Raw genomic sequence first — 22699 nt, forward strand, 5'->3', positions numbered from 1 at the left:
AGTATTTTTTCCCAAGTTAGATAGGTATATTAGAGACACATGAGAGATGCAGTACAGATAGTAATCAATTTTGATAGTCTACAATTAAGCCCCACAAAGAGTACTACCCATTTATTCATTCATCTATCCTTCCATCCATGTAATAATGTTTATTCCATTGCACGTGTTAAGTGCTAGGGTTGCAAAGGTCAATGTGTCAGAATTTCTGCCCTCAGGATGTTATTTCAGTGAGAGACAGACAGATGGTTGTAGCTAAGAACCTAGAAGGGTAGAGGAAAAATTGTTTTTCCTCCCCTACAGGGCTATTTCCAATTTTTGACTAGTATAAAAAAGTTCTGCAATATACTTTTCAAAAAATATTTTTAACAGTACTATGGAGAGCCACTTAATTTGGAGAGTGTTGTGGAGGCTGAGGAAAAGAAAGACTTTGTGGAGATGGTGGTGCAGGGGTGCGGTCTGAAAGGATGAACAAGAGCAAAAGATAAGGGTAAAAGGAGGTATTCTGAGCAGAAGGGATACGAATAAAAGTAGGGATGGAAGGGCTGGCAGTAAGTTCAATCAGAGGACAGAAAAATAGCATGGAGCAGGCAGGGAAGACTTCCGGGAAGAGGTAAGGATGAATCAGGCCCTGAATGTTTGCCTTTGGTGACATTAGAGGGAAAAACCTTCCAGCTTCCCGGCAGGAGTTATTATAAATCCTGAGACCTATAAAGAACTGATTTTGAGCTGGCTGTGAAGTTGTGCTGCAGATGTTTGGTTTTTTTGTTTGTTTTGTTTTTTAATTATTTATTTATTTTTCCCCCAAAGCCCCAGTAGATAGTTGTATGTCATAGTTGCACATCCTTCTAGTTGCTGTATGTGGGACGCGGCCTCAGCATGGCCAGAGAAGCGGTGCGTCGGTGCATGCCTGGGATCCGAACCTGAGCCGCCAGCAGTGGAGCGCGCACGCTTAACCGCTAAGCCACGGGGCCGGCCCGTTTGGTTTGTTTTTTCTCCCCACATTAGTGGTCCTCCACCCTAGTTGTGCTTTAGAATTACTCAGAAAGCATTAAAAAGTGCTGATGCACAGGCCTTACCTCTACATCAGAATCCTAGGAGTAGAGCCTATGGGTACCACTATTTTTTTTGAGCTCATAAGTGATTCTATTGTGCAGCCAGGGTTGAGAACCACTGTTTCTTTGACATTGTCCCTGAAAAAAAGTTCACTGACCAACTGAGCATAAATGAGATTGCAGGGAGATTATTTAAGGGTCATCTGCTGGACTCTGAAAAATCCCCTCCTAAGCAACTCCACTGCATGTGTGGCCAGACTGTTTGGATGCCTCTGTAGTCAGGGAGATGGGAAATTCACTGCCCAGTCGTGGGACAGCTCCGTTGGTAGGAAAGCACTTGTCCACTCCAGCCACCATGCCCAAACACCTCCTATTCTGGACAGGGCTTTAAGTGCTAGGGATTCAGCAGTGAACACGACTGAGATTATGTCAAGATTACGTTCTCCATTAAAATAATGTATTATCAGTTCTTTAAAGCAGACCCTACAGGAACTCCTTTCAGTAAGACTCTGGTTAGCCTAATTCAGGCTCCTGTATGATACCTGATGATAGGAGATGCGATTTTTTAGTTTTTCTGAAATTCGGAATATAATTAACACTGGCCGTATTCTTTCCTTGACATACTTGGCTCAAGATTTCTAAGCTGCACTTAGGAATAGAGAGGAATGAAGGAAGGCTTCTAGTGACCATTTCACAGAGGGGTCAAGCCTTTTACCAAGGGCAGTTTTGCTGAGAACTCTGGGAGATTCTGCTGCTTTGACCATTTTCTTTTCCTTACTCATTACGGTTTCAGCCCTCCCTTGCCCCTCCTTTTTTAAAAATGAAGGCGAAGCACTTGTCTTTAAAGATAATAAGGATCAGGGAGCTGGGACACCTGCATCTTTCTGCTGCAGTAGGTTGTGGGGCCTGGAGCCTGGAGATAGAGTCAGGAGTAGCAGCCTTAAAAAAGAGGGGTGGAATCAGGGAGGCCCTAAGATGTGAGGAGAGATGAAAGGAGATTAGGAGGCACGTGGGCTGAGGCATGCCTCTCAGAGTTTCCAACTTAAAGACCTGTGTGGTTCCCTGCTTTCCCTTATCAGTGCATTTACTTAGCCCAGGTCCTGTGTGGTTCTAGGATAAGCTTCACTTGTTCATTTAGTTCCTTTGGATGCCGTGCAGTGTCCTAGGCCCTCGCCACAGCCAGCTGTGAGGCCCCCTGGGATGCTGAGGAAAGAACTCTGACAGTTTGTGAGATGGGAGGAACTGGCCAGTGATTTGAGCAGACTCTTCATTGAGCACTGACTCTGTAGAAAGAGAGAGAAACAGCTTCCTAGCTGCTTATAAGCTGGTGGAGAGAATACAGTTACAAAGTTACTCTTAATACTTGGTGGTTGGTGATGGATGCTAAGCCATATGATTCCGAGCTGGGGAGGGAGACTCATCCTGACGACGGTGCCTGGGAAGGCTTTTCACGTCGATTAATGTTTTTACCTATCTTTGTCCTTAATAGAGACGCTTTACTCCTACCTTTCATTCACCGCTAATTCAGGAAACATTTACCAAACACTGCTTTGTGCTGGGGCAGGGGGTATAGAGAAGTCAACAGTGTTGCCCTCCCCTCAAGAAGCAGTCTTTTGTCAAGGCTAGTGTCATCTGTCTTTTCCTGCTGTTTTAGGGTTCATAACAGATGTTACCAGCAATTTTGTTAAAAGCTCATGGCTCTTCTGCCTCTTTTTCTCATTTCTATCACTTCTTAGGTCTTATATCCAGATGGCCAGGCTCAGATAATCCACCCCAAGCCAGCAGACTTCCGGAATCCTGGCCCAGGGCGGCACCGGCTCATCACGCAGGTGTACCTCTCCCACACTGCCTGGACAGGTAAGGAATCAGTGGGCCAGAGCGGGCAGGAAAATATGCTCCTGGGGATTACACCCACCCTTACGCATTTGGTTTTTTACAGTTTGAAAAATACATGGTTGAATCAGGGTTGCTGAGGATTGTATTTGATTTCTTAAGGAACTCAAAAGCTCAAACTGGGTACATTCAGACTAATTTGCTGCATTGCTTTGATTGCACGAGGCACAAGATTTTGTTAGAAGATATACAGGAGATTTTAATAGAATGGAGTCTCATGGAAAGAGCCTTGGGCTGGACGGCAGGAGACTATTTTCTTGTCCTAACTCTGCCACTGACTTGCTGTGTAACCTTGGACAAGCCTCTCCCTTCTGAGTCTGTGTCCTCACCTTCAAAATGAAGGTGATCATTCTCAATCTACTAGCTAGTTCTGAGGATTGCTGTGTCTAGAAATTAAACAGTTTTATATTTCTTACCAAAAATTTAAAATCATTCTTTGTATAGGAACAGTTCAGTTCATTCCCCCCAAACAAGTAAAATGACAACAGTTACTGCCCTCCCCTTGCACACGGCTGGTTTGTGGGGTGATACAAAGTAGGATGATCTGTTCATGCTTTACCCTCTCATACAGCGACCTCAATAACTTCTGAAAAGACAAGGCAGTTGCATTAAGTATTTTTTTGAATTCATATGAATAAAATGGGAGAATACAAGAGCAAAAGACATTACATTTCAAGCCTGTGAGTCTGCTTGGGAAGGAGAGACTCAGTCTGCAGAACCTAAAATGTGGAGGAGAGTGGGCTTTGGTATTTCCTAAATCATTGAAGATGATTCAGAAGCATGGCTATTACTGGAGAAGGTATTTAATGCCACCAAATTTGGTTTATTTTAGAAATAGGTGTATGCCTTCTGGAATTTTCTTTCACCATGTTTTTAAATATATGAATAACTGTTTAATGCCATTATTCATGCTTTCCCTCTGTCAGGGGTGTTAGGTGGGTATAGATGACTTCATAAAGTTTTCACAAAGGGAAAGTGGTGCTGTTGAACGTCAGGGCAGTGCCTTCGGGGGTCCAGTGACCCTGGGCCTGGCACAGTTGAGGGAGCATCCAGCAGTGCTTTTACCTGGGATCTGCCTCCCTGAGCATCCCTCATTCCATATCCTTGTTGTCTGGAATGTTCCTGCACTAGTGTTTGCCAAACCTCTAGCCCCACAGGAAGGTGGAATTCCTTATTCTAATCTCTTCTCAGGAAGGGATCCTAGATACAGGGAAAGAAATGCAGTGGGACAGCATTGTTTTGGAAAGACCAAGGCTCAGGGGGGAAATCACAGCACGTTAGAGCTCAGAAGAGCTTGAAAGGTCTTGAGGGGCCTACTGACTTATCCCTGGTCACACAGCAAGTCATTGCCTGAATCAGGGCTACGATCTAGGCTGTCCTGAGCTTGCAGAATTATAATTTATCCAGGATCACCTCCTCTGAGAGGCTGCTACCCAGTCACTATTTCAAATCTCTATTTTAATTCTCTGCATAGCACTTATTAGTGTCAGATGTTTTCTCATTTGTTAACTGATTTTCTCTCCATTTAGAATGCAGGCTCCACTAGAGCAGGGGCCTTGCTCGTCATTTTACCTCTGTATCCCGAATGCCTATATATCCTGCGTCCCCAGTGCCTGACATGTAGTAGGTGCTCAACAAATAATGAAAAGTGAACACAAGATTTTAAATGTGCAATTGAAATTCATTTAATCCTTAGACCATCTTTCTGGTGGGAATTAGTATTCTGTTCTTCATTTTATAGATAGCCGATCAATGGTGGTGCTGATGTTGGCACTCAGATTTCCTAATGCCCAAATCCTTAGTTTGTTCACTATGCCATGGTCCCTTCTGACTGGGACACTAAAGTGAAACATGTTCTCATTCTGAATGCACCTGTGCCTTCTTTCTCCTAATCCAGGAGATGAGGCCTGGTGTTGATAGAGAGCTCCTCCATCCAGTCCCTCAGCAGCCCCCTACCAGGGGCCTCTCCTCTAGCGTAGGATGCTGCCAGGTCAGAAGCTTTGAGTCATGTAGACCAGGTTCCAAATACTGCCTCTCTTGCTGTGTAATCCTGAGAAAGTTATTTTACCTCTCTGTCTCATTTTCCTTTTCTATAAGATGGGAATAAGAATATATACCTCATAAGACAGAGATTCTTCCAGTCATGATGAGTAGGTTGCATGATTTGTCCCAGATGATCTTTTGTCTCTTTCTCCCACTGTCTTCTTCTTCTGATGGCAGTGGCTTGAACTGCCATTCTTATCACATGCTAGTGAGGGAAGGCATAATGACCAGGTGGGTTTGAGTCCTCTGACCTACGAGGGTTTGGCTCCTGAAAGTGCTGTGAGAGCCGAGGCTTGGTTGTGGTCGGGGTTTAGCAATAGCCATCTGGGACAAAAGAGAACATAGTGGGAGAGCTGATCCTGGAGCCTGATAGCAGAGAGCTGTCCTGGTTTCATTACAGATACACTCAAGGCTGGTTTAAGGCCGCATATTATGCGGGAGTGTCCACACCACACTGCTGGTAAATGGTGACACTGAGACTGCTCTCTGGGGCGGGCTACGTTGCTCTGGCTGTCTGCCAGCCTTTCCCTTCCTGGAGGACAGCAATCTAGTCTCTGCTCTGATTCCTGGAGAGAAGTCTGGAAATGCCCAGGGAGAGGTCTGGGGAGGCATTGAGAAGTCCTGCAACCTCTGCCCTTGTTCATTTAGATCCATCCAGCCCTCATTCCTGCCCTCTGAACTTTTTAGCCTGGGGCTTATCTTTAACACTTGCACCTTTTGCTCCAGTCACAGAAAATTAAGGAAGACATCCCAAGCTCACGCTGTTCCTGGCCTTTGCACTTGCCCTTAGGTTTTTTTGAAATCCTCTCCTCCTCTGTTATTGAAGCCACATGGTTAATAGTAAAATTAATTGCTTCACTTTATGAACTGGGCTCAAATTCTGTCACTGATGTGGATTTGGGCAGTCACTTAGAACCACTCAGAGCCCTGGGACGTTTTTGGGATTGTGATAGTCTTTCTTTCATGGCATGGCAGGGTAAGAACTCTTGGGTCTTTGTGCTTGGCACAGATCAGGTGTTCTATTCCAAAGCCTTCCTGGGCTCCCTCCTCATGCTTCTTACAGACTCGATTAGAGTGTGTACTGTGCTCCGTTGCAACTGTCTTTGTCTTCTCAACCAAACGATCTGCAACTTGAGGGAGGTCATATTTACTTTCACTGGGGCCTGCCACCCGCAGACACTAGACCTGTATCCTAATGTCATGTCATAAAAGAACAAAAGGTTTAATGACATGATTTTAGGTTCCTGAAACATGTTCCTGTTCACTGTTGAGAATTTTTTTGTCAGGCTTCTCCACTAAGTCTAATCAAAGGCTTCTCCGCTAAGACAGTGGAGTCCGTGGTGCACACACCCCTGAGGCCTGAGATCAGCTGTGCAGGAAGAGCATGATTATCTGGGCGTGAGAACTGACGACATGCATGTACCTTATGGCCCTCTGTCTTGAGGCTGGATGGCCTCTGTGGAAGAAGGGTTTTTTGCTTGCTCTCTGATCATCTTAGCAGCCATGGCTCTGAGCTGCAGGGAGCCCACAGCGACTTGAGGGGGAAGTGGCGGCAGAGAAGCAGTGCATCTGCAGTCTTAGGATCAGCCTCACAGGATTCAGGCTGGGAAAGTGTTTTTGTTTGGTGAGGGGGAAGGGAGGGATGTGGATAGATGAAGAAATGTTCTTGAAACTCTACTGTTTCCATCTTTGATATTGCTTTTACTTACATTTCATCCCAATTCCTAGCCCTTGCCCAGTCACAGAGGATTTCTTTTGTCTTTTTTTTTCCAGAACCATGCCAGGTGGAAGTGAGACTGCTGTTGGCCTACAACTCCAATTCACGCATTCCAAAATCCCCCTGGATCGAGGGTGGTGAGATGTCACCCCAGGTGGAAACTAGCATCGAGGGCACCATCCCCTTCAGCAAGTCTGTAAAGGTTTACATAATGCCCAAACCCGCAAGGCGCTGAGTCACAAGCAGTCTTACAGCCATGGCCTAGGAGGCCCTTCTTGGGTATCAGAGTGAGCCAAAAGCCCAGAGTCCCTCATGTGGCAGTGATGTATAGGCATGAGGAACATGTGACACTTACAGTCTGGTATCAAACACAGGACAAATTATTTTGTATTAAGAAAACAAAAACCTTCAAGTCTGTTCTCTTCCCCCCAATCCCCATATCACTCCCCCTAATAAAGATGAGAAAACACCAAGCTGTTCCAGTTCCTGGTCCTTAAAGAAATTTGTGTGGCTGTAGGTTCAACACTTATACCATGTGCTTACGTTCCTCTGGTGTGAAACACTAAGCTCCAATTTTCCAGCCACCTCTAAAGAACCAGTTATTGGAGTCATAATCTTGTTTCTTAAAGCAGTGGTCTGTTGCCCAGGGCCAACTCCAGAGCAGCTTTCACAGCTGTACTTTTTGAATCGACAGTTCCTGAAGGGCCTTAGACATCTGTTATCTTGCTGCGAGGTTCCTTCCCTATCTCAGGCAGTAGCTGGGCCAAGGACGGAACAGTAACTGGAGAATGAATCATTTTCATCCCTGAGGGAAATTCTTGACCTTGCCTGCCATTATCCTTAGCACCAAAATGAGAGAGAGAGGCCATATTTTAGGAAAGAAACCAGGATGATGGGAAAGAGGGATCCAGTGTAAAAAATAAAGCCATTTCCCACTACGTCTCTGATGACTCCAGTGTTGGAACTGCATGTGAGTTAAAGGTGCAGCTGGGGGTGTAAAAACAGTGAATGCCGCAGAGACGTTAACTGTGCGAGGGCCTGTGCTTTGTCCTCTACCTGTCATGTAATCCTCACAACAGCCAAGTGAGACTTAAGAGGTGGAGTCACTGGTCAAATGACCAGTCAAATCCAGGATGATTCCAAAGGCCTGAGCTCTACCACCTCAGGGGAAGTATTCGGAAAAAAGCCTTCAAGTCTTCAGCTCTCTATGCCTCAGTTTCCTCATCTTACGTAAAACAGAGATCCTTATACCTTAAGGGTTGTTGAATGAGTTTAATTCTATAATGCTTGGTAGAATCTGAATCTCCAGCCCTTGATCATATTTGGTACTTGGAAAGCTTATAAAAATAATAGCAAGATCATACTATTACTCAGAGTTGGAGCTGGAATTTGAGTTCAAGCATGTTTGACTTTTTTGGTGTGTGTGTGAGGGAGATCAGCCCTGAGGTAACATCTGATGCCAATCCTCCTCTTTCTTTTTTTTTTTTTTGTGCCGAGGAAGATTGGCCCTGAGCTACCATCCACGCCCATCTTCCTCCACTTGATATGGGATGCTGCCACGGCATGGCCCAAAAAGCAGTGCCTCAGTGCGTACCCAGGATCCGAACCTGCGAACCCCGGGCCGCCGCAGTGGAGTGTGCTCACCCGACTGCTTGTGCCACTGGACCAGCCCTAAGCATGTTTGACTTTTGATTTAATGCACTTAATGTGTTCCCCATGGTGTTGTAAGCCATTTACATAAATTAACTCATTTGACCATCACAACCACCTTATGAATCACCCTATCTTCATTTTATAAACCAGGCAATTGAAGTTCAGAGAATTAAGTAACTTGGCCTAGGTCATACGATTAGTAAATGACAGAGCTGGGATTTGAACCCAGGCAGTCTGGCTCCAGGAGGTCATAACTGCTATAGAGGGACTAAGGGAAGAAAGATCATCTCCAAGGAGCTCACTTTTTCTAGTGTGCTCACCTATTGTGTACATCTCAAGTATGTGCCATTAGTGGGCTCTCCTATGTCAACAAGATGCCCTGGAAAAAGTGCCTGACTTGGAGATAAAATGAAAGCTTGAAGCCAGGCTGAAGAATAACACGGCTCCAACACAAGTACCTAATGATGATTGCTGGGTTGAAGCATAGATGAAAATGTTAAGACTCACGGCTGCTGACTGAGTCCTTCACGCCGTAGCTATAGAAAAACTTCTAAGGGAAGAATATACGGGATCCTTTTGAGATACAGTACTCTCTTTATAAAAATCCTTCCAGGTTATCCCTTGTTTTACAGGTGGGGAAACTGAGGCTTTGAAGTACTCTTTCTCCTAAGGGGTGAAGCCAGGACTTGATCCTAGGTCTTAAAACACAAAGTATAGTACTTTTTCGACCAAAGGTGGAGCTACACTAAGGGGCAGATTTTGGCTTTGTATCAGGATAAGAATGTGTAAGAATGGAATGGGCTGCATTAGGAGATAAGGAATTCTCTATGTGGATGTGAAGAAGCTCCTGACAAGTTTGTTGCAAACGAGTTCAAGTATCATGTGAAGGGTTGGGCTCAAGCTTTTAAATTCCTTTTACCCTGAATTCTCAAGTTCTGCGAAATATGAGAATCTTGATTTTTCTGCATCTGGTTCCACACTTTTTCACTGAAGTGGAAGAATGACCTTATATTACAAAGACCTGGAAGGGAGCATAAAGATCACTCTGGTGTGGCACCTTCATTTTACATGTGAAGGTGCAAGCCCAGAGACTGAGTTTGTGGTGAAGCCAAGACTAGAACCCAGGCCTCCTGATTCTTAGTCCAATATGGTTTTCATAACAGGGTCTACTGTTGTGTCTTTGTCAGTGGTCTACCATGCACTCAGCAGTCAAAGCCAGGAACCTGTGTGTCACTTTGGACCCCTTCCTCACCCCTCATATAAAAACAGCCATCAAGTCCTTTACATTCTGCTTTTTCAAATGTTTCTTGGCTCCTTTTCTCATTATACTCACTGTTTCTATCCTGATGCAGGCCACCATCATCTCTCCTAAAGTATGGGATTGGCTTCCTAATAATCTTCTTGCCTCAAATCTTGCCCCCTCAGTCCATTCCTCACACAGCTGTCAGAGTAATCTAAAACCCAGATCTGATCACGCCATTCCTCTGCGTAAGCCCCTTTAAATGGATCACTTCTGGTCCCAGGATAAAGTCTAAACTCCTATCCTTGAAGGCTCTTCATGCCCCTGCTGTCGTCTCCAGCCTCATGTTCCCTGTTCCAAACATTTTCTGTACTTCTCCAGCTGTAGAGAATTACCTGTAGTTGCTCCCAGCACTCACCATGCTCTCTCTTGCCTCAGACCTTTGGACCTGAGCCCCGGAATATACTCTTCAGGTTGTCTCCTATGGTTCCTTTCTTCTCATTCTTCAGGACTGAGTCTCGTTCTAGAACCTGTCTGTGTCTCCTGTGGACTTGGTGCATTGCTCCTTTGTTCCCACCTATACATTCTTCATGCATAGTATTTATCTCAGGTTCACAATCACAAACTCCTAAAGAAGGTAGGTGGGAAAAAAGGAGTCAAGTGGCTTAGAGGAAGATAATAGAGACTGAAGAATCAGAGAGCACATTCTGTTAGAAGGAGGTTGCTATTCAGCTCCACTTGGTTGTTTATAAATGTGGGCCTGGTGATGTCAGATCTTCCAGAAAAGCCAGAAATCTGCATTTTCATGTAAAAAATACCTAACTTAAAAATTTTGGTAACTAAATAAATGTTAAAATTACAAGACAAACAAAACACGTCTCTGGGTAGATTTTTGCCAGTTTGCAACTTCTGCATCATCACTGTATATTTACATGTTTGTTTCTTCCAATGAAACGCTGAGTACCCGGACAGTAAGAATGTCTGTGTTGTTGTATCCCCAGCACAGCTCCTGGCACATACCAGGCAAGGAAAGACTGCATGAGTGTATGAATCCAGAGCAAACTTAGCAGTACCATGGCATGCCTGCAAGAGCCTGCCCTGAGATTGAAGTTTTTGAAAGGACTTTATATTTGGCTTTGACATGATTGATTTCAGCAAACAGAATTACAGGGAAGAAAGGTACACACTTAGCACTTGGCAGACTTCTTGTCTAGGAACCACTCAAGCTAGAAGAAGTGAAGTGTGGGCAGAGAGGGCTGTGCAACCTACAAATCAACTCAAAGGGCTTAATGATCAAGACATGGGACTAAGTATAGTGTCATGTGGAAAAATAGCTTTTCTCCAGGTTCTGCACATTTCCAGCATTGACCATGTAGAACAGATTCAGAAGTAGGGGCTATTTCTGTACAAAGTTTAATAACCTCACTGCGAGATAATTCTTTAAAATTTGTACTAAGCTCTTTTTAATGTGGAGACAACTCACTTAGGAACACTGATTACACCCACACCTAATTCAACACCCACTAGAGCTGTCTCACCTTACATTTGATAAAGGAAAAAAAATTTAAAATGATTGCTTCGGGTCGGCCCCGTGGCCTAGTAGTTAAGTTTGGCGTCCTCTGCTTCACTGGCCCCTTGTTTGCGGGTTCAGATCCCAGGCACAGACCAACACCACTCGTCAGCCATGCTGTGGTGGTAACCCACATAAAAAATAGAGGAAGATTGGCACAGATATTAGCTCAGGGTGAATCTTCCTCAAGCAAAAAACAAAAACAAACAAACAAAACACAAATGATTGCATCAATAGAGAAACAGTCTGAATTTTATTAAACATCCCTCCTAGAAATATAGGTGCCTGGCTTTATGAGCTGAAGGAACTGAGATCTAGAAAGATCCTGTCATCTGACAAATGGCTGGTTGCAGGAAGGGCACTGAGCAGGACCTTCTCAGACCTCTAGGCTGGGTGTCAGGTCTGTGAGGATCTCAGTCCCATGGGCCTCCTAAAGACGTGTATGGTAGAAAGAGATCAAGACACAGCATCAGGTTCTAATCCTGGCTCTGCCACTTACTTGCTGGGTGAACTGGGAAAAATCTCTTCATTTTCCATTCTGATGATTGTCTTGGCTCATCTTTTCTTGCCAAGCCTTAAAAATCTTAAAGGTTTGCCAAGCAAATCTTAAATTGCTGCTCAGTCTATGGATTGGCTCCCCTTAGGTCAGATGCCCAACTGGGCCAGCCAGGTAATAGGATCACGTGGAGCAAATATCAGCTTTCTGAAGCTGCTGCTTCAACAAGGGCTGGGTTGGAGCAATTTTGTTTAGTTATGGCTATGATAGATACTATACCTGGTAAATGTCTGGTTAAAGAAAGAGTTGCCAACTATTTGGTGAATAAATGAACATCTTCTCATTCTTTAAGACTCAGCTTGTGTTATGTCCTTAGTGCTGTCTTCCCTAATTTTCCTTCCATCCTGGTAGGATAAGTTACTCCATCCTTTGTGCCTTCACTGGACTTTGTAACTATTACAGTGTTCACACACTGTATCATTATTGTCTGTCTCTCCTACATAATTCCTCAGGGCAAGAGCTATAACTTATTCATTCTCAGACCCCCAGGGTATAGCAATAACTGGTCATAAGAAAATTAGTAAGAGACTCAGTAAATGGGCATGAAAGAGAATTACTGGATAGATGAGTGTGACAGAGAGAGAGCAGATGGTTCCTTTGGGCTTCAACATTCTATGAATCTATGAAATAGTAAGCTGCTGTATTAAGAACCATAAAGTGAAACTAACTGGCTTTACACAGCAGCCCCATTAATAGAAAGATAATGACAACAATGGCTTCAATTTATTGAGTCCTTACTACATGCCAGGCAGTGTGCTAAGACTTTGTATGAATTACTCCTTTAATACCTGCACTAATTCCAGGTACTAATATTGTCCCTATCTGACAGAGGAGAACAATGAAACTGAAAGATTATATAATTGCCCAACCAGTGAGTGGCAGAAAGCCACAGTTCCAAATCAAGGCTGACACCAAAGCCCATACTCATAACTCTTTAAAGAGGGGGGAGAAATGAAAACTAAGGTTATGCTGATAAATTATTATAGTTCTCAGTCTATGCTAAGGCTTCACAAAGTCCACCTGATATTTAAATAGAACAAAGACTATTCGTGCCAGTAGGGACCATTAAAGGGCATCTCGTCCAGCCCCATCATTTTATAGTGAGGGAATCGGAGGCCCAGAGAGACCTGTCTGGCGAGGCACAGGGTTAAGTGAGTAGAACAGCCGGCCTAGAACTCTTACCACATATCTGAAATCGCCCCTATCACTCTTTGTCTTCAACCTGCTTTTCTTCATAACAGAGTCTACTTACTTTATATATTTATTCATTTACTTGTTTATTTTTCCCTACTAGAATATAAGGTTCATGAGGACAAGACTTTTCTTGCTGTTTCTCTGAAGCCTATAGCAGTGCCTGGCCTATAAGGTACATGATAAATGTTTGTTGAATTGATGGCTAAACATTCCAAAGCATCAATTGGAATGTGATTTTAATGCACTGAAATTTTTCTTTGGCCTTCAAAGCAGAAGGCTTTATTTTCTAATACTCTGGCCTAACATTTACCACATTATTAAGCTTTGGTAAACATCCGTCTCCTCTCCTGATTTCCAGTCCACCCTCTCTCCCCAGGACAGGGATCTTGCCTTAGTCATCCATGCATCCCAAAGCCTAGCACAGAACCTGGCAGGACGAGCTGTTTAAAAATGCTTGGGGAGGCTGGTGTGGAGAGTGGCAAGAGTGATAGTCACAGGCATCATTGCTTAGTGATTTATTCTCCTCTTAAGGCTCCATCAACAGGTGGAATGGAAGACCCCTCCCACCCTGACGCCTTGGGCAACCAAGGCATTATACTCCTTCACTGCCTGCTCTGTCTGGAGGACTCGCACATCAATGCCTTGTTTCTCGAGGTACTCCACAGTTGATGGAGGCACCTGGGAAGAAGGAAAAAGATGAGTAAGTCAGGGGAAAAGGTCCCCCAAGGTTTCCTTTCTGCTGTGAGGCAAGTGTACTCTACAGAATTGGACAGTGAGAACTGTTAATCCTCGGTCACCCAGAGTGTCACCAGTCCAAAATTTAGCAGTGAGCCCCAAGGAGTCAAAGAGGCTTCTAAGAAGTTGACAGAAGTATCATGATATGCATGCATAAAGCTCAGGTGAAATGGAAATGGAAAGAGCATGGATTTTGGAATCAGACAGCCTTGGTTTTAAGTCCTTACTAGCAGTATGACCTTGGGTAAGTTAATTAAATTCTCTGAGCCGTTGTTTTCATGTCTGTAAATAGGAATCAATAATACCTAGCTCACAGAGCTGGTATGAGAACTAATTTAGCTAAAGTGTGTAAAACGTCTAGCATGGTGTAGAGCCCAAACTATGTAAACGTTAAATGTTTGAGTCAGTCCAACCTAAGTCTAAAGTCTGACTTTAGGGGCCGGCCCCGTGGCTTAGCAGTTAAGTGCGCATGCTCTGCTATTGGTGGCCCAGGTTCGGATCCCGGGCGTGCACTGACGCACCGCTTCTCTGGCCATGCTGAGGTCGCGTCCCACATACAGCAACTAGAAGGATGTGCAGCTATGACATACAACTATCTACTGGGGCTTTGGGGGATTAAAAAAAAAAAAGAGGACGATGGGCAATAGATGTTAGCTCAGGGCCAGTCTTCCTCAGCAAAAAGAGGAGGATTGGCATGGATGTTAGCTCAGGGCTGATCTTCCTCACAAAAAAAAGATAAATAAATAAAGTGTGACTTTGCTGTATACCAACCAAGAGACCTTACGCCAGCTATTTCAAGTCTCTCAACCCCAACTTCCTCCCCTGTAAAATGGGGATAATACTACTTACATCACAGGGTTGGTGTGAGGACGAAGTTAACTAACGTATGTATACTGCAGCGCAAATGTCTTATCAGAAGGGCCTTTCTTGACCACCCCATTTAGAGCAGCCCCTCATAAGTCACCATTTTCTTCACAGCATTTATTACGATCTGAAATTGCTTTTTTAATAATCCATATCCATGAGGACCATGAGCCTTGTTTGTCTTATCTTGTTTTCCCCAGGGCCTAGAATAGTGTCTGACCCAAAGAAGGTGCTTAATAAATATTTGTAAATGAATTTATATAAAAGATTCTCATAGTGGCAGCTATTACTGGATATTTTCTTAACTCTGGCTTGCTTGTCCTGAATATTACTTTAAATAGATTTTAATTAGACTCTGCCTCCTCAGAAAGAGCTCTGAAATATTTTTTTAAATGCCCTATATTACTTTTTTATATGTTTGAACAATTTTATAACAGTAGCCTTATAGATAGGAATTATTTTAGATTAAACTAAAAAAATATAAATAAATAAAGGGCACCTTCATCAGTAGGGAACTGGATTTTAGGACATCTATATAAAAGAAAGAATGAGGTAGATCCCTATATATTTATGTGAAAGGCTGTTCATAATGTAATGTAAGTAAATAAAGAGTTACAGGACAACATGTATAGTGTGATCCGATTCATGTAAAGACAGTTGTAAGTGTATACGTGTATATCTGTATGTGTAAGTGTGTATATATTTGCAGATGCAGAGAGAGAAAATTGGAGCAGTATACGTCAAGCGTGGAGATTGGGGAGGCGAAATCTTTCACCTTTTTTTGTGTGTGTGTGAGGAAGATCGGCCCCAAGCTAACATCTGCCAATCCTCCTCTTTTTTTGCTGAGGAAGACTGGCCCTGGGCTAACATCCACGCCCATCTTCCTCTACTTTATATGGGACGCCGCCACAGCATGGCCTGACGAGCAGTGCGTCGGTGCGCACCTGGGGTCCGAACCGGCGAACCCTGGGCCGCCACAGCGGAGTGCGCGCACTTAACCACCTGCACCACCCGGCCAGCCCCTCTTTCACCTTTTTTCTTCTACGTTTCTGCATTGACTCTTTTATAATAAGCATGTATGATTTCTGTAAGTAAAACAAAAATAATTTTTTTTCTGAAAGGGAAAAAAAAACCCTTAACTTGAATGTGTCCAAGAAAAGAAAAAAGAAAAAGTATTATAAAATGTACAACAAAAATATAAAGTATTATAAAAATCTAAAGAATGAAATATTGATTGAGAAATTCCAGGACTGAGTAATTTCTGAGAAATAGTTGAAACAATAAAGGCCCAGGGTCAAATGGAAACTGGAGAGTCCAGTCCTGATGAGGAAGAGTAGTACGCAGCCATTATTTTATCCTGGGCCATCCACTGGCTCATCAGCAAAATGAGGGTGATATACAGAGATGAACTCCCAAGAAGGACATATCCCTAAGGTAAAGGTCCAAGAGGTCACCAACTGACCTCAGGAGTGCTGTGCTCACCAGTACCTACCTTCAAGGCCTCACTCATCCCTCGGCCAATCACTAGGGTCTGCACACCCTTCTTGACAACTTCCTCCACATCTGCAGGCTGCACACCAGGAGAATGCTGGATGTGGAAGGAAAAAGCATACCAGCCACCTGCTCTTTTAATCTTTCTTTGCAATTGGCATTCTTGTGAGATTCATTCATTCACTCATTCATTCACTGAAGAAATGTTTACTGAGGTTTACTCGATGCCAAGCATCGTTCTGGGCCCTGGGAATAACAGAAGATACAGTGCTGCCCTTAAGGAGCTCTCAGTTTAGTGAAAAATACAGACGACTCAAGAGAAATTTCAATAGTTTTACAAGTGCTACAAGGAAGTAAGTTCAGGGTGTTGCGAGAACATAGAGAAAGAGCTCCTGATTCAGACTTCGGGGGTTGGAGCAGGTGGTCAGGGAAGGCAGCCCAGAGGAGGTGTCATTTAAGCTGAGATCTAAAGGAATTAGCCAGGTTAAAGGAAATCAGGGGAAGAAGGCATTCAAAGTACAGGGAATAGCATGTATAAAGGCTCAGAGGAAAGAAGAACCTAGTGAACTACAGGTACTTCAATATGACTGGAGTGTAAGTGACAGGCGAGGGAGTGCAAGGAGATGAGGTGGGAGAAAAAAAGCACTTGCACACCATGCCAAAATTTGGACTGTGGAAAGATTTCCTAAGATCTCGGTACTGTTTCCTTTTTCTGAGCCCCTTCCCCAATTAACTCCAGGAAAGCTTCTATTGATGCTTTAAAACCTACCTATCACTCTGTAAAGTCTTCTCAGATCCTCCCAGGGATATTTAAGGTAAGGTGTTTAATAAAGACTAATCCAGCATTAAACGATGGTGGCTTCTGAACTGCTTCCACTTCAGCAAAGGGATATGGCAGTTAGAGTTTGGTAAATACCAGCCCAACTACTGGGCTTCACCTATTATGTGTCTGCGCAAAGATGACGCGCTCAGCACTAAAGCTCAGAGAGACAAAGTCTTCCTCCCCTGACTGTCTGTCTCTGTCCTTTCATTCAGTCAACAAGCATTTACTGAGCACTTACTCTGCACTGGGCCCTATGCTAAGTGCTGGAAACACTAGGATAAACCAAATAGTCCTTGGAGGAGTTTTACTTAGGTAAGGTCAGTGAACATGTGGAAACAGTTAAAGAAGGATGAGATAAAATAGAGCTGAGGGTCTCAGAAGAGGGATTGAGTACATATGAGTGGGAAATTGTCCATAGAAGACATGCTGTTTTAAGTATGAGTAAAACTACGCCTCGGTGCAGTGGTAGTGGAAGGGGTACTTTCTAATCATAGTTAGAGGTGGTGCAGGGAAAGACCTGCTGAAAATAGCACATATGACTTCACTGGTGAATTCTCTTTTAAACATTTAATGAAAATCCTCAACAAAACTTTATTAGCAAATCCAAGGTTGGTTCAACATTCAAAAATCAATGTAATTCACCACAGAGTAAAGAAGAAAAAGCATGTAATCATCCCAACTGATGCAGAAAAAGTATTTAACAAAGTTTATCATGTATTTATGATTGGAAAAAAAAACCTCTCAGCAAACTAAACTAGAAGGGAACCTTCCTTAGATGAAGGACATCTAAGAAAAACCTACAGCTAAACACAAATATACTGCTGAAATATTAAACATTTTCCTTCAAAGATTGGACGTAATGGGTATTAGCTAGATATTTACTTCCTTATTATCTCTTGGACACGTCCTTTCCTCTCCATCTCCACTGCCACTACCCTGGCTTAAGCTGCCATCACTTCTTGTTTGGACCATGGCAGTAACTTTCTAACTTGTCTCCATAAAACCACTTTGGCCCATCCTTCTGTAGCCAGAGGGATCTTTTTAAAACACAAATACATTCATGTCACCCTTCTGCTTAATAGCATTCAATGGCTTCTCATTGCCCTTAGAATAAATGTCAAACTCCGTAACATGGTCTGTAAGTTCCTGGCTGCCTCTCCAGTCTCATTGCATACCACTTTCTTCATGTTCTGTACTCTGGTCACACTGGCCTTCGATCAGTTCTTCAACCATAGCATGTTCTCTGTCACCAATGTTAAGAGGATGAAAAGAAAATCTATAGATTGGGGGAAAATATTTCCACATCACATATGTGACAAAGGACATGTATCCAGAATATATAAAGAACTCTTAAAACACAACAATAAGAAAACAATCTAATTTTTTTAAATGGGTAAAGTATTTGAACAGACACTTTAAAAAGAAGCTATATGGATGGCTATGAAGAACATGAAAAGACACTCAAAATCATAAGTCACCATGGAACTGCATATTAAAACTACAATGAGATACCAAATGCTGGCGAGGATACAGAGAAATTGGATCTCTCATACACAGCTAGTGGAAATGTAATATGTAGAGCCACCCTGGAAAACAGTTTGGCATTTTCTCATAAGTAAGTATATAAACATACACTTATGATGTGACTCAGCAATCTCACTCCTGGGTATTTATCCTAGAGAAATGAAAACTCACATTCACACAAAAACATGTACATGAATGTTGACAGCAGCTTTATTTGTAGTAGTCTCAAACTGGAAACAACCCAAATGTTTCTGAACTGATGAAAGGATAAACAGATTGTGTTATAATCCAAACAATGAAATACTGCTTAGCAGTAAAAAAGGAACAAATTACTGATATACATGACAACATGGATGAATCTAAACTGTCTTATGCCAAGTGAAAAAAGCAAGTCTCAAAAGCCTGCATACTATATGATCCCATTAATATGACAAGTAAATGTGACATGTCTACTAGATCAGTTGGCAAAATATTAATAAAGTCTGTATATTAGATAATAGTATTGTATCAATGTTAACTTCCTGATTTTGATCACTGTATTGTGATTATGTAAGAGAATGTCCTTGTTTTTGGGAAATACAGATATTTAGGAGTAAAGGGGTATAATATCCACAACAGTTCAGAAAAAAATAATATCAATGGAGAGGATAATAAAGAAAATATGAGGGCTGGCCCTGTGGCTTAGCGGTTAAGTGCGCGCGCTCTGCTGCTGGTGGCCCAGGTTCGTATCCCGGGCGCGCACCGACGCACCGCTTCTCCGGCCATGCTGAGGCCGCATCCTACATACAGCAACTAGAAGGATGTGCAGCTATGACATACAACTATCTACTGGGGCTTTGGGGGGAAAAAAATAAATAAAAATCTTAAAAAAAAAAATGATACAGTGTTAACATTTGGACCTGGGTAAAAATGAGAATTCTTTTCACTATTGTAATTTTTCCGTAAGTATGAAATTATTTCAAAATAAAGTTTTTTGAAAAAGTGTAGTAGTATAGGCAGGAAGAGACCACATCCAGGCACACATACATACTCACTGCTTCCTATTTTATTTAGCCAAGGAAACAAAACTTAACAGAAGCCAGGTGGCTACACAAAGCAGGAGCAGATGCAGCATCTCTCTGCTGGCTTTCTCCCTGTCTCTTGGTTTCCTGCAGGGTGTGCAAGTGCTGCTGGCATTCTTCACTCAGTCAGTGAGCGTTCCAGAGCTGAGAATGAAGCCAGTCTCTCTCACTAGTACCCTTTATATTCAGACTTACCTCATCAGCACCTTCCTAAGGAATTCAGACTAAGACTGGATGAGCTTATGTTTTAGGGAATATCAAAGAGTGTTCTAAGTTAGAACACCTGCATGTCAGAGTGAAGCAAACTGCTCAGCAGCAAGGGTACATCCTCATCCTGGGAGAGGATGCAGAGCTGGTGCCCAGGTGTCTGTGAACAATACCTCTGCCTCCAGCTTTCCCTGTTCTCCATGAAGATCAGAAGAGACTGGGAGAGATTAGATTCTTTTTCTATAAAAGTATTTAGGTTCATAAATTTTTAAAAGGCAAAACAAAAAGGAGATTTTTTTTCACTGGATTACAATAATTGGTTCTTGAAGAATGTAAGAGGATTGGATTAGATGCCCTTTTTAGTTCCACAGCTCTGTGATCAATCTGAGAACCACCCTGAGCTGAACAGCGATGATATGAAGAACCTAAAATTTTTTTCTGGCAGGGCCAGCCCCGTGGCATAGCAGTTAAGTGCACACTCTGCTGCTGGAGACCCAGGTTTGGATCCCGGGCACGCACCGACACACTGCTTGTCAGGCCATGCTGTGGCAGCGTCCCATATAAAGTGGAGGAAGATGGGCACAGATGTTAGCTCAGGGCCAGTCTTCCTCAGCAAAAAGAGGAGGATTGGCATGGATGTTAGTTCAGGGCTGATATTCCTCACACTCACACGCACACACACACACACACACACACACTAAATAAATATTTTTTTAAAAAATTTTTTTTCTGGGACTATGACCAGGGTGATTATTTAATAGAATTACAGATCAGGGTTGAAGAGCTTCACCTTCCTTAAGTAAAGGCATCTACCTGAATTATTGAATGATTCCTTCATTTAACAAAGAATAGCACCCACTTTGAGGAGCACTGTGATCCTCAGACTCTAAGAGCTCACATTCTAGCATAAGGAAACAAGGCCACAGCTCAGAATCAAGTGAAAGATCTTAAGAGAGTGCAAAACCATAATCCTCTGGAGATTCAGAGACTGGAGACAGCCGCAGCCCATCCGAGTTGCCGGATCAATGGAACTCAAGTGACAAACTTGGCTGCCGAGTGCTATACTGCAGGCCCAGGGTGTCACATACAGAGCAATGAAAGATAACTGCAGCAGCCTGGGGATCCAGGCGTTGGCAGGAGATTACTCAGCCTTGTGCAGAGGCCTGTGATTGGAGCATCAGCCTGTTATTGAGGCATCCTCAACCTGCCACCAGCTCCTCCTCCGCTTCTTCCAATCCCTCGGGGCAAACCACTAAGGCTCTCTTCCTTTAGTGAGTGTCTGATTCTGCTCCTCTTCTTTAAGAGGCTTCCATCACAACCATGTGAGGTTGTAAAAGCTTATTGTTTTTTCTTGGGGGAAATCTATTAATTGTGGAAAACTGTCCAGCTAATACCCATTATGCCAGCTAAACAACAGGGTGACATCCTTTATGGCTTGGACATTTCCCCTTATTTTATGTTAAATTTTAAAAGAAAACATTCCTAAATACACTTTCAAGAAAGCATTTCTTTCTGCTGAAATAATGTGAGCATAAATGGTTAGTAGCAATGCTGTTATCTGGCTGTGCTGCTGATAAAAGCAGATTCTGTGAGTGAAGATTCAAGGATCTCTGGAATCTGTCCCCTGTGGACACTGCCTGAGTCACATTTGCTTGCCTGAATTAATGTAACAGTCTCTTAAATGGTCTTCTGCCTCTCCAGCACAGAGGCCTGTTTTTTGTGGCACAGGCTGCTCTGGCAATCTGGTGAAGCCTGTGGGCCCCTTCTCAGAATAAAGTTTTTAAATGCATAAAATTATCAAATTATTAAAAACAGATATGTGGTCTAGTAATGTATTTCTTTGTTAGTTTAGAAGAGTGGAAATCTTTTCCAAAAGTCCATTAGCAGACCTACCCTTACATCTCATAGTGGCAGGCTGCTAGTTGTTCTTTCAAAATCTATTCTGCCCCTTTTCCGGGGCATATGGCTGCCCAGCTAGAGAGACTCCATTTTCTGTTCTCCTTTGCAGCTAGCTGTGGCCATGTGACTGTGCTGTCACCAGCAAATTTTCAATGGAAAATGAGCAGAAGAAATGACGCCACATCTAGGTTTGGGGGCTTAAAACATTGAGTGTGAGCTTCTCTTCTCTTTCCCCTTACTTTCAAGTTAGATCTCTGGCATGGCTACAGCCAGTTCCCACCAGTGAAATGCTCTAGAAGATGGTGGAGCAACACAGAGGAAAAAATCGGGTGGTGGTGGATTAAACTAGAGGTACACACACACATGCACGCACTCACATTTTCTGGCTCTGTATATTGAAAGGGCTTAGGTATAGTGACATCCCAGTGGCAATGAGTATACCTAACACCCAGCTTTTGGTTTCTAGAAAACATTCCCCACTAAAAGGAATCAGGGCTCCTTGAAGAAATGGCTAAATCCAGGGAAAATACATCTTGCTATGTCAGAAAGCAAGGCAGTGGTCAAAAACCAGTGGGAGCATGTCACAAGGACACTGGCCAAATCTGGGACAATTTAAACCTTAAAAATATTAATCATGGTAATAGATTAAAACATTATCTTATTCTGTTTGGGCTGCTGTAACAAAATACCACAAACTGGGCAGCTTATAAACAACAGAAATTTCTCACAGTTCTAGAGGCTGGAAATACAAGATCAAGGTGCCAGCCAGCATGGTCCAGTTTTGGTGAGGGCCCTCTTCCTGGTTCATAGCTGGTGCTCTCTAACTGTGTCCTCACATGGCGGGGGGTGGGAATCTCTCTCCAGCCTCTTTTCCAGGCACTGATCCCATTCATGAGGGCTCCACCCTCATGACTTAAGCACCTCCCAAAAACCCCACCTCTTAATCCCATCATCTGTGGGTGTTAGGATTTCAACATATGAGTTTTGGGGAGGACACAAACATTTGGAACATACGTATATTAAATAAAAAAGAAAACATGAGCCCATAGAGATAATAAAAATGGTGGGAGTGGCAGAAGGAAAGCTCTTCTTTACAGAAGAATCCAGCTAATGAATGTAGAAGGAATGACAGAATTAGAAAAATCACCATTTTGCAACCACTAATGTAATAAAAAAT

General features: G+C 43.1%; 2 protein-coding genes across 4 annotated transcripts in view; one reads left to right on the forward strand and one right to left on the reverse strand.

The window, feature by feature from the left end:
* Nucleotides 1-7643, forward strand: part of INTS4 (integrator complex subunit 4) — a 115881-nt gene extending 108238 nt beyond the window's left edge. Inside the window, exons 22-23 of the mRNA XM_058545528.1 lie at nucleotides 2789-2909; nucleotides 6762-7643. Coding sequence (XP_058401511.1) covers nucleotides 2789-2909; nucleotides 6762-6940 — 300 coding nt within the window. The 3' untranslated portion in view covers nucleotides 6941-7643. The remainder of the gene's footprint in view (nucleotides 1-2788; nucleotides 2910-6761) is intronic.
* A 5774-nt stretch (nucleotides 7644-13417) lies between these two features.
* Nucleotides 13418-22699, reverse strand: part of AAMDC (adipogenesis associated Mth938 domain containing) — a 33197-nt gene continuing 23915 nt past the window's right edge. For all 3 annotated transcript variants that reach the window (XM_058545531.1, XM_058545530.1, XM_058545529.1), the window contains exons 3-4: nucleotides 16010-16105; nucleotides 13418-13596 (exon numbers count right to left, since the gene is read on the reverse strand). In XM_058545531.1, the coding sequence (XP_058401514.1) occupies nucleotides 13456-13596; nucleotides 16010-16105 (237 nt within the window). In that variant the 3' untranslated portion in view covers nucleotides 13418-13455. The remainder of the gene's footprint in view (nucleotides 13597-16009; nucleotides 16106-22699) is intronic.

This window comes from Diceros bicornis, chromosome 7 (assembly GCF_020826845.1).
Source record: "Diceros bicornis minor isolate mBicDic1 chromosome 7, mDicBic1.mat.cur, whole genome shotgun sequence".
NCBI lineage: Eukaryota > Metazoa > Chordata > Mammalia > Perissodactyla > Rhinocerotidae > Diceros > Diceros bicornis.